General features: G+C 36.6%; 1 protein-coding gene across 3 annotated transcripts in view; it reads left to right on the top strand.

Moving 5' to 3' along the window:
- The window catches only part of LOC122806720 (CUGBP Elav-like family member 4), a 1919882-nt gene that overhangs the window by 1768705 nt on the left and 135135 nt on the right, over positions 1 to 16042 (top strand). For all 3 annotated transcript variants that reach the window (XM_044077371.1, XM_044077372.1, XM_044077370.1), the window contains exons 8-9: positions 278 to 427; positions 14166 to 14228. In XM_044077371.1, the coding sequence (XP_043933306.1) occupies positions 278 to 427; positions 14166 to 14228 (213 nt within the window). The remainder of the gene's footprint in view (positions 1 to 277; positions 428 to 14165; positions 14229 to 16042) is intronic.

Genomic DNA, 16042 nt, shown 5'->3' with positions numbered 1-16042 from the left:
CTCTATATCAGCATTTATTTTACAATAGTTTAAATAGTGAAACATTGTTTGGGGTGGTGGGGTGGGATGTGTCAGCTGTATAAAGGACAAATTACAGAATGCCAAACATATAAAACAAAGTGGATGATGTACCTTTTGTGAAACGGAAAGCAACCAGGAATGTAGCAGTTGCAGTCCACAGCTGCATGGTGTTTTCGTGCTGACAATCTAATTGCAGTAGAGTGCACTGTCATTATCACTTATTTTGAATTTAACTCATTTCTTTCTCAAACTTTAGGTACAAGTACCCCACCAGGGATTGGAACAGCAACAGTACCCAGTATTGCAACCCCAATTGGGGTAAATGGTTTTAGTCCTCTCCCTCCACAGACCAATGGCCAACCAGCAACAGAGACTATCTACACAAATGGCATCCATCCTTATCCAGGTATGGCCAGCCAGAGAAAATATGAATGTTTTGTGGTATAAATATGAGTGCTGTGGGCTTATTGGCAAAAATGTGAGTGCAGGGGGTGTTGGTATAAATGTGAATACAGAGAGGTAATAGTATAAATATTACTGTAATACATTCTGAAACAATGACCTACAAGTCCAGGGGGATACAGTTTAAATGCATGTGCATAGAGGTAATGTTATGAATTGAGTACAATGGGAGTGATGGTAAAAACATGAATATGGAAATGTTTAAATGTCATGTTAGTGAGAGGAATGAAATAAATGCGATTGCAAGCAGTAATGGTGTGGTTTAAGAGGAATTAGAATGGGTGCTTGATATCACTTGTTGTGCTAAACAACAACTACTACTACTTACTTCATAAGACTCAAGTAGGTGTTTATGTACTCCGTGGAAAGCTCCTTCTGTTTTTATTTTTCATTTTCTTTTACTTCCACATTATGCAGTCAATGTATAATAAACTAATATATATATATATATATATATATATATATATATATATATATATATATATATATATATATATATATATATGTGTGTGTGTGTGTGTGTGTGTGTGTCTACTTCAGAAGACCAAAATACCAGAAGGCTGACTTTTAAACTCTCAAGGCGAGAAAGCCAACAATCACAGAAAACAAATGTCCCAGATCACTGACTTCCAACTCCAGGTAAGTAACCACTTGGCCAAAAAAAACAAAATTAAACCCAAAGCAAATTAAACCCGCAAATGTAGGGGGGGGGGGCTTTGCCCCCAACCTCCCTAACTAAATATACCAACTGTGAGGTTGCACTACCACGAGGTTAAGGGGCAAAGTTCAACATGTTGGCCAAGTGGTTACTTACCTGGAGTTGCAAGTCAGTGTTCTGGGATGTCAGTTTTTTGTGGTTGCCGGGTGTCTCATCTCGGGATTTTAAAAGTCAGCCTTCTGGTATTTCAGTATTCCAAAATAGACTCAAATATGTATATATACATACATACATACATATATATATATATATATATATATATATATATATATATATATATATATCTCCAAAGTACAACAAAGAGAAAGTTAATTTTTTTTTGAGAAATGGAACATTTTACTTCAAAAATATTAAAGTTTTAATGCAAATTCAGGCACAATCATGTTGTAATATAGAATGAAACATTGCATTCAACCGGAGATTTCCTTTGGAAGAAGACTGGAGAAGTCTATTATAGCATGCAAAGATACATTGTTGTAGAAATAGAACACAGCAACATGAAGGTATAATATTTTACTTTAATGACTTTTTTAAGTGTCTCTAGTGATTGATCACAAAGAAAACAACCACATTTAATGTAGAGTTGTTATTCTGGTTCTGGTGTCAGCATGGAATTGTGTTAGACAGGATGCAGAATTGTACATTACTATTGTGTTATTTTCATTTTTTCTGTATCCATGCCCTAGTAATATGCTTGTTCATATCTATACAAAATACAGCTATGAGCAGTTGCTATATACATGTATTACATGTGATCTCTTTCCCATGATGCAAAACTTCTGCTTGCAGCAAAGGGTTGGTCCAGCCACATATTCTAATATTTCTCTTCCCACATAGACAAGTATCTACTGAAATAGTCTGCCATCCTCCTTCATGTCACGGTGAATCATTACTTATTAGCAGGCGCATAGATGGAGGGAGCAGCAACCCCAAATTCAAGATGTCAGGGGATGCAGTTGGAGATGGCCAATCAAGAGAAAAGGCCGATAGTGCATTAGTGATTAGGAGTGAAGGGCTTTGGCACTCCATGTGTGGTATTTAAACTTTAGCAAGACACTGATTAAATTTGTAGCAACTCACTTGCTACAGTTTACAGTAAAGAACCTTTTGACTTCTTCAGGATCCAAGGAATGCCAATAGGGATCCCTCTTGCTTGCGCTTGAGGTGAGGACCACTTTTCAGATTGGGGAATGGACTTTTTTTCTTCATTAGAGCTGAGAAAAACAGGGAATGGCACCAGTGCTAGATGGACCAAATATGGATAACCAATTATATGAATAGTAACCAGTCTTTGTAATGGCAGTGTGGCTGTATAAGTTATTTTCTTTCTTTTTAATTATTAAAACATTTTCTTTTGAGTAAGTAGTGTACTGTAGATGAAGTAAGGTAATTCCAGACACAGCCAGTAACAAGATTAATAAGCAAAGTGGTGATGTAATAAGTGGTGATGTGATTAAGAACTCTGACGGCGCCTATCATCTATCATGAAAGTAGACAAACAGCAACAAGGAGAAAATCAGTCCCAATGTGATCTGATGAAAGGCATCTCCAAAAGCGCTTATCTGTTTACTGCTTATTGTTTATTAAATATATGTACTTTGTCGTGGTTGTCCTATTCTTGTTTCTCAAGTACTTTAATCTATCAAGAAAGTGCTACAGATAAGTAAATTGAGTTAATCACCACTAAAAATGTACTAAAATATTGCATTCATAATAATATCTTCACATGATATGTAAAAATATTAAAACTGCTTGACATGAGGCTCTGCAGCCTTTCACCATACCCTTGGTATTCTGCTGTTCTCTGTCCAGTGCTGCATAATCTCAAGACTGTGATACTCTGTTATAATCAGGATATTCCACTCATCTCCCAGGTTATACAGCCAAGAGTAAAAATAATGAAGTAGGGGGAATCAGGAGAAGTAGTTCCTGTTCCAGGGTCACTGGGTCTTGACCTATGGTTGAACTGATGTTTTTTTTTTTTTACTCGAAGAAACTTTATTGTGCTTGTTGGACTGACATTTTGATATATTTGAGATTTCATGTTCATTTTATGCTCAGTGTTTTTTCATACTTGTGTAGAGGGACTTTGGTTTCAACATACAGGAAATCAGTAAAGACAGAGTCAATCCAGTGTAGTGCTTCCATCTGTCAGAATTATCTGTTACTCTCCTTATCATTGCGTTGAAGTCTTCCTTTGATAATGGTTAGCAGAAATTAAACTTAAATGCCACAATAGAAAGGATGGACCAACTTAAATGGGCCTAACTTAGTTTGACAGTATTTGGGGAACATCCTGTAATATTGCCTGTAATTATATTGTGAGAGAATGTTATTTGCTATTGTTCTTGGAGTTTAAAAGTACTGTTGGTTAGCAGAACTTAGTTAGGGCCATTACCTAGAGGCCATCTTGCTAGTGATTATCTTGTGACAGAATGCAATTGCCTGTTGTTCTGGGGATTCCAATTACTGCTGGCTTAGTAGCAAGTTGTATTCTGATTGTTTCAGTTTTCTGTTTTTGTGTTTGGTTCAGCTTGTAAGGCTTGCTTTCCTTTTCTCTGATGTATTGTGAGCTCTGGATCCATGATCCTGCTGAAAGCAGATTGGATCATTTTTTTTAAATGCCTTTGTCTTATTTTTTCAGTTCCTTTAAGCACTAGGGAAGTGTGTGTGTGTGTGTGTGTGTGTGTGTGTGTGTGTGTGTGTCTGCACACGCTTGTGTGTGTGTGTGTGTGTGTGTGTGTGTGTGTGTGTGTGTGTGTGTGTGTGTGTGTGTGTGTGTGTGTGTGTGTGTGTGTGTGTGTGTGTGTATGTGTGTGTGTGTGTGAGTGTGCATGTGTGTGTGTTTTATTGTGATTTCAATGCATACTGCTGTTTGGGCATAATTTAGTTTGGTAGTGTTTGCAGGGAATCTTGAAGCAGTTCTACTGATTACCTTCTGAGAAAAGGTAATGTGCTGGTCTTCTGAAATTCAACATGCTGCTGGCTGGGCATAATTTAGTTTGTCAGTGTTTGGGGACCATCATGAAGCACTGTTCAGGGTTGCTGTTAGTTATGCACTGTCCCCCTAAGTGTTATTTCATTGTTACCAGTTGAGCAGACTCCTTTTTGCTGTATAGTGCCAGCTGTGTGTTTCCAATGTATGCATGGATGTCCTAAACCACTCTTAGCTGCTCAGAACTGGCTGTGCCTTCAGTTAGCTTAGCTCTCCTTTTACAACATACTCCTAAACTTGCTACAAACAGTATATTGGGTCTATATTAGTTTGCCGAAATGTATTTTCAGCGAACACCTCTTTATCAACCCATATTCAGGGAAAATCACTTCCACGATTTGCTGAATTTTCCAAGGGCAATGAAACAATTGCCTTGTGGCACAATGGACCCACAACTAACTAAATCAAAGCCATCCAAGTGGGGGGCTTCACTCCCAAACCTTCAATGTAGGGAGCTGGGCCCCCCACACCCCCTAACTATATATACCAACTCCGAGATCAGATTGCAATAGGGAAAAGAGAAAAGTTGTGTAGTTGCCTAACTACTTCATTGCCCTTGCAAAATTCTGAGAATCATGGACGTGATTTTTGCTGAATACGGCTCCATAAAGGTGTTCAATGAAAGTAAATTTTGTCACACTAATGTAGACCCATATATTTTGGGCACTTAAACCAAACTAAATACAAAGCTTATCTGGGCAAAGTGGAAATTAAAACAGCTTATATCCCTTCTGCTGCTGTCATTGTAGTACTTAGTACCCTCAGGCAGTATAGGAACTGCAATATGTCTGCAAACAATGAACTTCCACTTGACACAAATAATTTAATCTGTGAGAGGTGCAAATATCTGTACCATCTGGAGATATCCCTCTCACCCAGTAAAGATAGTCTGTGAACATCACTCACTACTACTGTCATCTCATCACAGCTGCAGTAAAGTGACTTATGCCAAGGTTGTGAAAAACTTACTACCAAAACCTCCTAAGAATAAGAAGATTCGGTCTCAACAGATGTCCTGCACTACACCCACAGATTGTTCACACACATAGCAAAGGCTCATCAAGAGGCAGACTGCAAGCTGTCTAATACTTGAAGTTTTGTAAATAAAAACAGTAATGTCTTAGTAATCAGTAATTGTATTGTCAGGCACACTGACTCTGCAGTCACAACACTGAACACAGACAGACTTGCAGTTAGTTGTCTTTCTTAGTGCCAGGATCTGTGACATCACAAGGGCTCCAAAGTCTCTCTTACCAGACAAATATGATTACAGCCCAGTGGTGGCCCATGTGGGTGAGAATGACTTCAGGTGCATAACCCAAGGGACACACAGAAAGGCATGTTGGATCTTTCCATGCATGCATACATCCAATTCAGGCAAGATGCTGGTCTTGAGTGTAATCCTTCCTTTACCCAGATTGATAACTGTATACAAAGAAAAGACCATTGGCTTCAACATTTGTCTTAATAGTTCATGCCTTTCTAGATCCAGCCTGTTTCAACTTGGGACAAGATGATCCACAATCCATCTTGCTTCACCACAAATTACCTGCACCTTTTGTTCCATGACTTCTGCAAACTGGATAAAGCCCTTGCTGACCCCAAAGTGCCTTTTCAAGCACAGTCCAGCGAATACACATCCCGGCATTGCAGATAGTAATGTAGCAGTTTCCAGCCATAAACTGGACCATATCAACGTCAATCTTTTCAGTGTCAAAAGTCTTAAAACCAAATTGCCTTATCTTGAGGCTCTATTACAAGTTGAACACATGCACATTTGTGTAGTTACTGAGATATGGTTTCAGTGTAAAGATCGCACTCACTCCATACCTAAGTTTTGCAGTGGCATTTCCAAATTTTCCAAAGAGCACATCCCCTTTAGACAGACACCCAGAGATCCACAAACTGAGCTCACTGAACATCAACTTGCTCTGCACAAAGCAGACTAACAACTTATAGCCTGCTACAGGATATCCTCCATGTCTACTGATGACCACATAAGATTCTTAAGTGCACTTGACGGACTACCTATAACCAACACAGAAGAACAGATGGAGACCATTTTTTGGTAGTAAAATATAATCAAACACACACACACAAAAGGACTACACAATGCTACAAAAATATACAAGCTAAGCATTTTCATCTTTAATTCTACTTACTCAAAACTGACATGACTACTAAACAATCATATTAAATACAGTTATTAAAGATGTGATAATGTGTCAACCAATCAGAAAAAGGTGTCAATATTTTGTTATATCATGTGCCTCAAAAGGCATTTTAAAAAAATGGCATTGATTAAACCAGGAGGTACTGAAGCAAGAGTATTCAACAAAAGTTGCTATTCAAGTTCCCTCTCTGTTTTGTCTAAAATGGAACTGATATCACACCCTCTAAAAAGGCGATTAAAATGTGCTTTAGATCCATTCATCTTGTCTAAAGGTACCACCATTGTAAACAAACTGCTCTTGTTAAAACGACATTGGTGACACAAAGTACATTTATAAGTGACAACTGTTTTTTGTATACATATTTTATCTCACCATTGTTATGTTCAAACAAATTCTTAAAACTAAATGCCTTTTTATGAATTAACTTTGTTTTTTCTCCCATTAAATTGAACAATTCATGATAGCCTTTCAAAACATTCAAATTATTAATTATAAATTTTTTACAGAATTTCTATAAACATGGTATTCAGTAGTCATTACTGTCTTCTATTAGCAAACTATATCAATAACACCACTCTTGTTAATATAACCAAAATCAAAAATATATCTATAACTAGTATCCCATTGTTCTTTGACTTAACCAAAAACTGATACCAGTGTATAGATGTTATGTAATAAATTCTTTCCTTGTATAAACATAATCTGTTCTGAAACAAATTTCCCGGTTAACAAATGCAATAAATAAATAAATAAAATATTTCTCTTCATATACTTTGGATGATTATGTTCTAACATGCAGATATTGTTTAGTAAAAGTGGAACCATTTTACCACAGGTGTAAAAAGTAGTTTCTTCACCCCTGGTTTAGTCAGACTATAAACTATTAACCTTCTCTTTCAAAATCTCTTATAGTTAATAATTCTGAAGTCAGGGATTTCAAACAAATTAACCTCCTTTAATTTTATTGTAAACTATCCAATTTCATTTGTAAAATAACCAGATCCAACATTGCCACAGCTGCTAATTATTCAAAGGAATTATTTTCTAACATAGACAAGTGCCTCATCCTGACCATTTCTACTATAGACAAATATATTGGGAAGTTTAAGAACAAACCACCCTAGTAGGCTACTAGTTTAAATAAATTCTGTAAATGGAGAAATAAACTTCTCAAATCATACAACAGAATGAAAATTCATCATATTAAATATTAATTTAAGAATATCAGTAAAGAACTGAAAGCTAATATCATGGCTAGTAATGCAAATCATAAACTTTAATTATTTCTGAAACCAAGGGCAATCATAAGTCCTTTTTTAGTTACATTAAGAAACTAGTAAATAATATCTTACAGTGTTCTGTTTGCATCCAAAATTGCACTACCCACTCAGACCAATAGACATAGCAAATAAAGTACAAACTTTACCCCTGAAACAACTCTCTTAATTCCACAAATTCCTAAATCCCTTACACCTCCTGTTATCATAAAGGGACATGTACGGAAGGTGCTTTCTAGAACCAAAAATACTACTTTCATGGGTCCTAGCAATTTACCTGGATGTCTAATAAATATCACCAAACACGCCCTTGTGGAGCCACCTCCTTAAATTGTTTAATGAGAGCTTAGCTATAGGATCGGTGCCCAAAGTATGGTTAACTGCAGAGGTGATGCTCCTACACAAGGCTGGCCCTTCCAATGACCCAGTAAACTATAGGCCCATTAGCCTAAGTACAATTGGCAAAGCCCAGCATTTCATCCAGGTCAAAAGAAGTTATCATCTTTCTTTATGCGGACGTAATTAGCTAATTAGCCCAATTGTTGAGATTGTTCATATAAAGTTCACGACTATCAGAAAAGGGTTGAAGTGCTATCCCTTTGCTTACTTTCTTATAGGCTCTTGCACAGTGATCTATGCATTGTGTTCCACATCATTAAGAACTTCATCCTCCTTAATCTCTTGCATCTTTGGAAGTCAAATAGCTCATTAATACCACAACTAGGGACTTAAATCTGCACCAGCAAGTACATAAAATATGCTGGAGATAGAAATGTATTACCCATTACCTAAAGTATTACCACAATAAACTTCCTCTGCAAGTTAAACATAGTAACACCCTAGCATTTTGTGGATTAAACATGGATGATTGCATGGGTACCTATAAATTTACTCTTGGACTGAACTGGTTTGCCCTTCTTAAGATGTGGGATGCAACACTGGGGTGGATATTGGCAAAGTGTAAATGGTCTTGTGGTTCAGTTGCATTGTATTCCCTTTGATCCTATGAAACAACTGCTCTTTTCACTAAGGTGGGGGTGTCTGCCACACTAGGTGGACACTCTGGAGGTAAGAAGCAGAGAGTAACAGCACATGGTAAAGTATAGTTTACACCTGTGTCATGGAATGAGGGGGCACACAAAAACAAGGAGCCAATCATAAGGCAGAGGATGGCTCCCACCTCCTTATTTGCAGGGGTAGCAGCGTACATTTTGCAGTATGCTAAGACAACAGGCAGAATATTCTGGGGTATGCTAAGACAACAAGCAGTATATTTTGAGGTATGCTAAGACAACAAGCAGTACTTCTTCTAAGGTCATCCCCAAGAATATTTGTGACCATATCATGAAATCTATTTTACAATGGCAGCACTATAAAAAAACAAGAAAAAAAACCCAGAAAGCATATTTTGTTGAAACTACAAAACAACTCTATCACAAAGGAGCAGACTTGCACAAAGTGAATAGCATTCAAGCTGAATAAAATAAAACCAAAGAAAATCACACTTTCTCCCTCATTACTAAGAGGTTGCAGCCTCTTGGTAGAAAGGAGAAATCTCGGGGATACAGCAACCCCAGTCTTTAGTGCAAAAAGGCAGCAGTTATACACTAATGATTGCCCATATGAGAATCAATTATTAGTGTATTGAGCACACAACTGACTGTCAATTTTAGTGACTGATTAGTAACTGGATAAGGTATTGGTGCAGACTGTTAATGTAACTCAAGATTTCAGTAGTGTGATCTTGACCAGAGGTATAACAAGGGTGAGACAAGGTTGGCAACCACATCATGTGCTATTTGCCAAGGGTGTCCTAGCAGCAGGTGTCAGTATTGTGAAAGTGCAGTACTGGCATTGATTTATGAAGCCATGAGGAAATTACAACTTCATAAGTAAATATAATAAATGAAGGCCGTTAGTCCATCTCTGGTCATTACCTTTTTTTTATTATTCTTGTTTGTCTTCTACAGGGCAACTGGTAGCTATGGAAATCAGGATTTCAAGCAGTTTTTTAAAGAGGCCATATTTTGTCTGTAGACCTAATTTCCATTTTAAGCTCTAGCATAAGTGAAGGACATTGATTACAATGAATGGGCCCTGCCTTAAATGGATAAACTTTATCTTTTAACGGTAACACTACTGAACAACTAGGAGTAAAGCATGGTCAGGATCTCTTATTGTCGAAGTGTTTTTAATTTATCTGGTTCCTACCATTCATATTGTCAAAGTGATTTTTAATTTACATTGTTGGGATTTATTTACCTCCACAAAGTCTTCCTTCTGAGCACAATACTCTGTCAGAGCTCATTGACGGACTACCTGTCACAGTCCCTCCCCCCTTCCCCATGTCCAGAACAGGTACGCCCATCTGCCTTATTTTGCCATCAAACCCATGAGCTATTAATGGAACTTGTGTTGCTGGGCCTTATCATTCTACACAATGAGTGAAGTATGCAGAGACTAAAATTATGTTCTATCTGTAGGGGAAAAGCAAAAGCCAAGGAGGTCCTGATGTGGCAGAAGGCTTGCTGATGGGCTATACTTTGTGGTGAGGTGAAGTAGTATGTACAACAATCATAGATAAATAAAAAATAAAACTCGAACTTGCTTCAGGTGTGAAGCAATGCTGCTGCTGCTGCTACCAGTTTTCAGTATGCTATGGCATGTCCTGTAATGATAATTAAACTTGACGTACTGACTGGGGCAATCTGCCCCAAAATGCCGAGTCTGCAGTGTCTTCTGGGCTGAGCTCAAAGAGGTTCTAAATCAACAACTTCCTTTTGATTTTAAATCAGAATATATTGTCTGTGACATCAATGACAGCTAGTCACTGATCATAATGTACGGCCATTACACTAATATATCACACAAAATGAACTTTAATCCACTGGTTTAGCACTTTCAGCCCAAGAATTAGGCCTTCATCAGAACTGTTCTGATGAAGGCCTAATTCTTGGGCTGAAAGCACTAAACCAGTGGATTAAAGCTCATTTTGTGTGATACAGCGCTCCATCATTACTTGTGGTTTTCTTTTTATTTTACCAAAGTTACACAAAGTGTGAGACAAGCCAGCAGTTTTCTTTGAAATTAATGAGAATATGTAAGAGATCAGAAAAAGAGAAAGGAATAGCACATGGTAAGTCATCAGTGGTTCATTGAGGGTCATATAATTTCCAATATTTTCTCAGATGAATTTGTATGATGGTAAAATCTTATTAAAATGACAGCACAGGAGGGCTGAATAGGTTTACCAAAGGTTATAAAGAGTTTTAGTGAGTCTTACATTGACAGCATGTTTTCTTTTACAAAAATAATATATGACACTGTACAGACAGATGATCTTATAATGCTTGGACTTGAGTAGATGAGGCTCATTTAATGGTGGATGTTGAGTTTGATGAGGTCCGTATAGGGAACAAAGCTAGGACATATTAAGACCATATTGGATTTGTGAAATCCAAGACTGTTTTAAAACAATCCCACAGAAGGGAAAACGTTGTATTAATTAATAAGGGTTAGTCTATGGTCAAAGTTACATTAATTTGACCATAAGAGAGAAAAGGTCTGCCTGAGATTCTAGTAGGAGAGACTTGTGAGAAGCAAGTCAAAGCTCTCAACCTTCCATTCCCAAAATATTGAATGTTCCCTCTCATAATGTGGAGCAAATGGGCAAAATCTGGAACTTTTACTAACAGTTTACTAAAAGCTTCAACTAGGAAATTTAAAAGATGGTTAATATTACAATATACTTATGATAAGTTCTTTTGATTAATTAATATGAGTCAGTATTACTTACAATGGATAGCAATTAAAACAATACTTAACACTGAATGTGTGACACACTGTTTCATTATGGAAGTGTTAAAAACATGAAGTTTTTTAAATCAAAATTAGGAACATTTCTCTTAGTGAGGTACATTTGAGAAGTGTAAAACAAGTGCCTTTGTGAATTATCAAACTAGTGCATATGAAATCTGTACATTGAATGTTGGTTGGAAAGGTGAGCGCTACAAGTTGTTTAATAACAGGTTACGCCCCCAGGCGCATGCCGCGCGTGCACACACACACACACACACACACACACACACACACACATATATATATATATATATATATATATATATATATATATATGTGTGTGTGTGTGTGTGTGTGTGTGTGTGTATATATACATATATATATATATATATATATATATATATATATATATATATATATGTTTACCTTTACATGGACGATAATCACTCGTGCGATTGCTCATATGAGCAAATTGTAAGCACGAAACTCAAAACCCCGACAGCTTCCAATGTTTGAAAATCAGCAAATCGGAAAACAGATTTGCTGATTTTCAAACACAAAAGTCGAATACATAGTGTAATGAAGTGTAATGTAGGGGGGCAAGCCCCCCTGCACACCCCCCCACTTTAATATACTAACTCCGAGATCGCACCACAGTGAGGAAAGGGTCCATTTTCAGATCCCCACTATAGTGCAATCTTCCCCAAAATGCCGAATCTGCAATGAGCGAATGTCACTGTGCATTCGCTCATTGCACATTCGAAGCATTTTGCCTTCGACATTTGCAAACTTTGCAAATGTGCTTTTATATATATATATATATATATATATATATATATATATATATATATATATATATATATGTATATGGATCCCTATCATATGATAATAACCTCATTTGACTGAAATGCATTTTACTGAAACCATAAGACTGAAATTTCAAAATACTGAAAAGTCTCTTGACTGAAACCCATAAGACTGAAACCCATAATACTGAATTTCAACATACTAAATTGTAAACTGGACCATATAAAGCCAGACTAGGTGGGGGCTACACCCCCCACACACCCCCAACTATATATACTAACTCCAGAATTGCACTACAGTGGGGAAAAGGAGCCCCCCAACCCCCCCCCACTACATATACTAACTCCAGGATTGCACTACAGTGGGGAAAAGGGCATATATCTTTCATGTACCTTACAGAAGTCTACATGGTGCCACTACTATGTCCTTTTCCCCACTGTAGTGCGATCCTGGAGTTAGTGTATATAGTTAAGGGGTGTGGGGGGTGTAGCCCCTCCACCTAGTCTAGTTTTATATGGTCCAGTTTAAAACTTTATATGTTAAAATTGAGTATTATGGGTTTCAGTCTTAATGGGTTTCAGTCAAGTGACTTTTCAGTGTATTGAAATTTTTCGAAAGTTCATCTTATGGTCTCAGTCAAATGAGTTTCAGTCAAATGAGGTTTCTATCATATGATAGGGATCCATATATATATATATATATATATATATATATATATATATATATATATATATATATATATATATGACCATTCACAATACCAATCATCAAAAAAACAATAATTTTAAATTGAATCTACAATGATCGAAAACAGCAAAAATTAAAAGTCATTTTTTACAGGGGGACAAGCACCCCTGAACCACCCATAACCCTTGATAGTTATATATACCATCTCTGAGACTTCACAACCATGTTCACCACGATCCTATACAAATCACTTGTGGCAAAAAATCCACTGAAAACATAAGATCATTATTTTATTTACCGCCTGAAAATCTATTCATTCATATGAGCATTTCATGTTTCAGACTGCAACCCCACACACACACACACACACACACACACACACACACACACACACACACACACACACACACACACACACACACACACACACACACACACACACACACACACACACACACACACACACACGCACACACACGCACACACACACTCACACACACTATGTGTATGTATATATATATATATATATATATATATATATATATATATATATATATATATAGATAGATACACACACACACACACACACACACATACATTTCAAAATAAGGCTATGTAATGCATTTAAACAATGGAACTCATTTAAAAAAGGATCATGTGAAAAGCTACATTTTGTCTGAATTAATATGAGGAAAAAAGGACCATTATTTGTAGCCATGTAAGGACTCTATCTCCTGAAGTTCAGGTAATACTGAGAACATGTTACATGATGACCATGTGCAGGACAGAAATAATAATGACAGTCACAGAAAGAAAGGAGCTAAGCAATGGATGTTTCATAAAAGGTGTGAGATATCAAGTAATGCAAAGTGATACCCAAGCTTGTGAATGAGCACGGTGCGGATTAAGTGATAAAACCCTATTAGAAGTGACTCTCAAAGAAATTAGATTTATGATGGCTGAACCTCTGTAAGTCTTTATAAAGGCATGACTGCTTCAAAGTGGGAAAACAAGAAGAATCCCAAAGGTAGAACTTTGCAAGTAGTGGGATGAGATGAGGATGATTGTTGAATCTCCAAAGGGCTCCTGATAAGCAGCTTAAAATTTGTATATACTATACTGCAGTGTTTTGTTTTTATTATTTGTATTTATTTGTTGTGATGACTGTACTCTTAACTTTTGTTTTTTCTCTTCTCTTTTTATCTCGGGCCTTTCTTTCTCCCCAGCACAAAGCCCTACTTTGGCAGATCCTCTACAACCAGCCTATGCAGGCATACAGCACTATGCAGGTCTTGAAAATTGATCCAGTCCACTGGTTTCTGTCTTTATGTTTTTTCTTTTTTTTTTTGCTGCTTTGTCCATTTCTGTCATCTTCCATTCCATCTCTTCATTCTTTTTCATAAAGAGACACAAGTGAAGTACTTTGAAATTACATTTTAAAATTATGCATCAGTAAAAATTCATATTGTATAAAAACTGTTGCAGTTGGTTTCCATGGAACAGACTCACACGGAAAAGTTGAAATAAACTTTTTCTTATGGATTTTTTTTTTTTTTTTTGCATCTGTTGGTTTGTCTTGCTGATTGAATTTTTAGCATTAACCCATAAGATAAGAAATGTTAAAATGTACCACTGCAAGCTACAGATCTTAAATTAGTTCATGTTAATTTCAATAGAACATACACGGTAAAGTCATTGATAAATCTGTGAAGATTCTGCTGCATGTTGTTACACTCGTTTGTTGCCCTTACAATAGGATAATCGAAACAAAGCTCATTATCTAGTTTTTAAATCGCTTGTATAACCTTGAGGCAGAAAATGATTTTATACCTGGGATCGTTCCTCACCAAGATTCCTCATCTGTAATGCAACTTTACTTCTTACGGTTTTACTAAAAAGGTTGTGCTGTTAGAAATATTCATCAGTCTTCATGTTTAGTTTCCAGATGCACTGACAGAGAGGTGAAAACTATTAATTTTCAAAGGGGTTGTCATAGGTTTTGAGAAATCTGACACATATGTTATTTCCTGAAATGTATATTCCACAGAAATCTCTGAACATTCATGTCTTCTTTCATTTTATATATGTATCTGTACACACACACACACACACACACACACACACACACACACACACGCGCGCGCGAGCGCATGCAGATGCATGTGTGTGTGCAGAGGGGGGTGTGCACATGTATGTGCATACATTGTTTAGAATGGGTAGGGTCAATGGTGGAATATAGAAATACTTTATTAGGTTTATCACATGAGTAGTTATGATGCAAATTAACAAGAGTCAACACAGCAAAATGAAGGATCTATGTTTAGTTTATCATTAGCTACAGTGAGTTGCTGTTCTTTATTTTAAGCTTCTCCGTTGAAACTCAGAAACCATATTTAGTTTTGCAGAAATTCAGGCCATAGTAATTTCTAGTCAATCCATTATAGATTTTTTTCCTGTTAACATTTTTTTTCTTATTTAGTTTGCTGGTATCACAAGAATCATTTGTATTTTACTCACAGTTTCTGCTCCTGTCTGATCTCAGTGATTTTTTCACGTCCCAATGGAATTTATTTGCAGTATCTGCCCTGCTCACCTGCTGGTCACATTTCTCTGTACTGACCTTTACCTCATCTGTTAGCAAACTTCCTCACAAAGCATGTTTCAACTGATGCATCCCTCTGTGTTAGGTTACACCAGGTTTCTATTTCTGTATCATTAAAAATCAAAACTGGGGCACTGCTTCTTTTGGTAATTCAGATTTGTATAATTTCAAGTATAACTAGTACCTTTGAAACCCAAAATCTTTCTCCATTCTTCTTATATGATCGGGCTCCTCCTAAAAAGTGTCCAGTATACAGATTACAGCTGAGTGAATTCGTTATTAAATCTAAAACCAAATATAAAGTAAAGCTTCAGTCTTTAGGGACTTGTATGCCATTTACTTTTTAAGTTTCACAATTTCTTGCACCCTTTTTACAAGATATTCACTACTTTGTAAGTTTCTGTTAATAGCAGAAACAAATTAATTTGTACACTGTCAGTTTTGATCCCATAAGAAATGTGTTATATGTAAAAAAAAAAAAAAACAGTCCTGCTGAACTCA

Source organism: Protopterus annectens, chromosome 7.part0 (assembly GCF_019279795.1).
Source record: "Protopterus annectens isolate FY-2018-M chromosome 7.part0, PAN1.0, whole genome shotgun sequence".
Taxonomy (NCBI): Eukaryota; Metazoa; Chordata; order Ceratodontiformes; family Protopteridae; genus Protopterus; species Protopterus annectens.
Note: the sequence above shows the minus strand (reverse complement) of the source record. Positions and strands in the feature narration are given on the sequence as shown.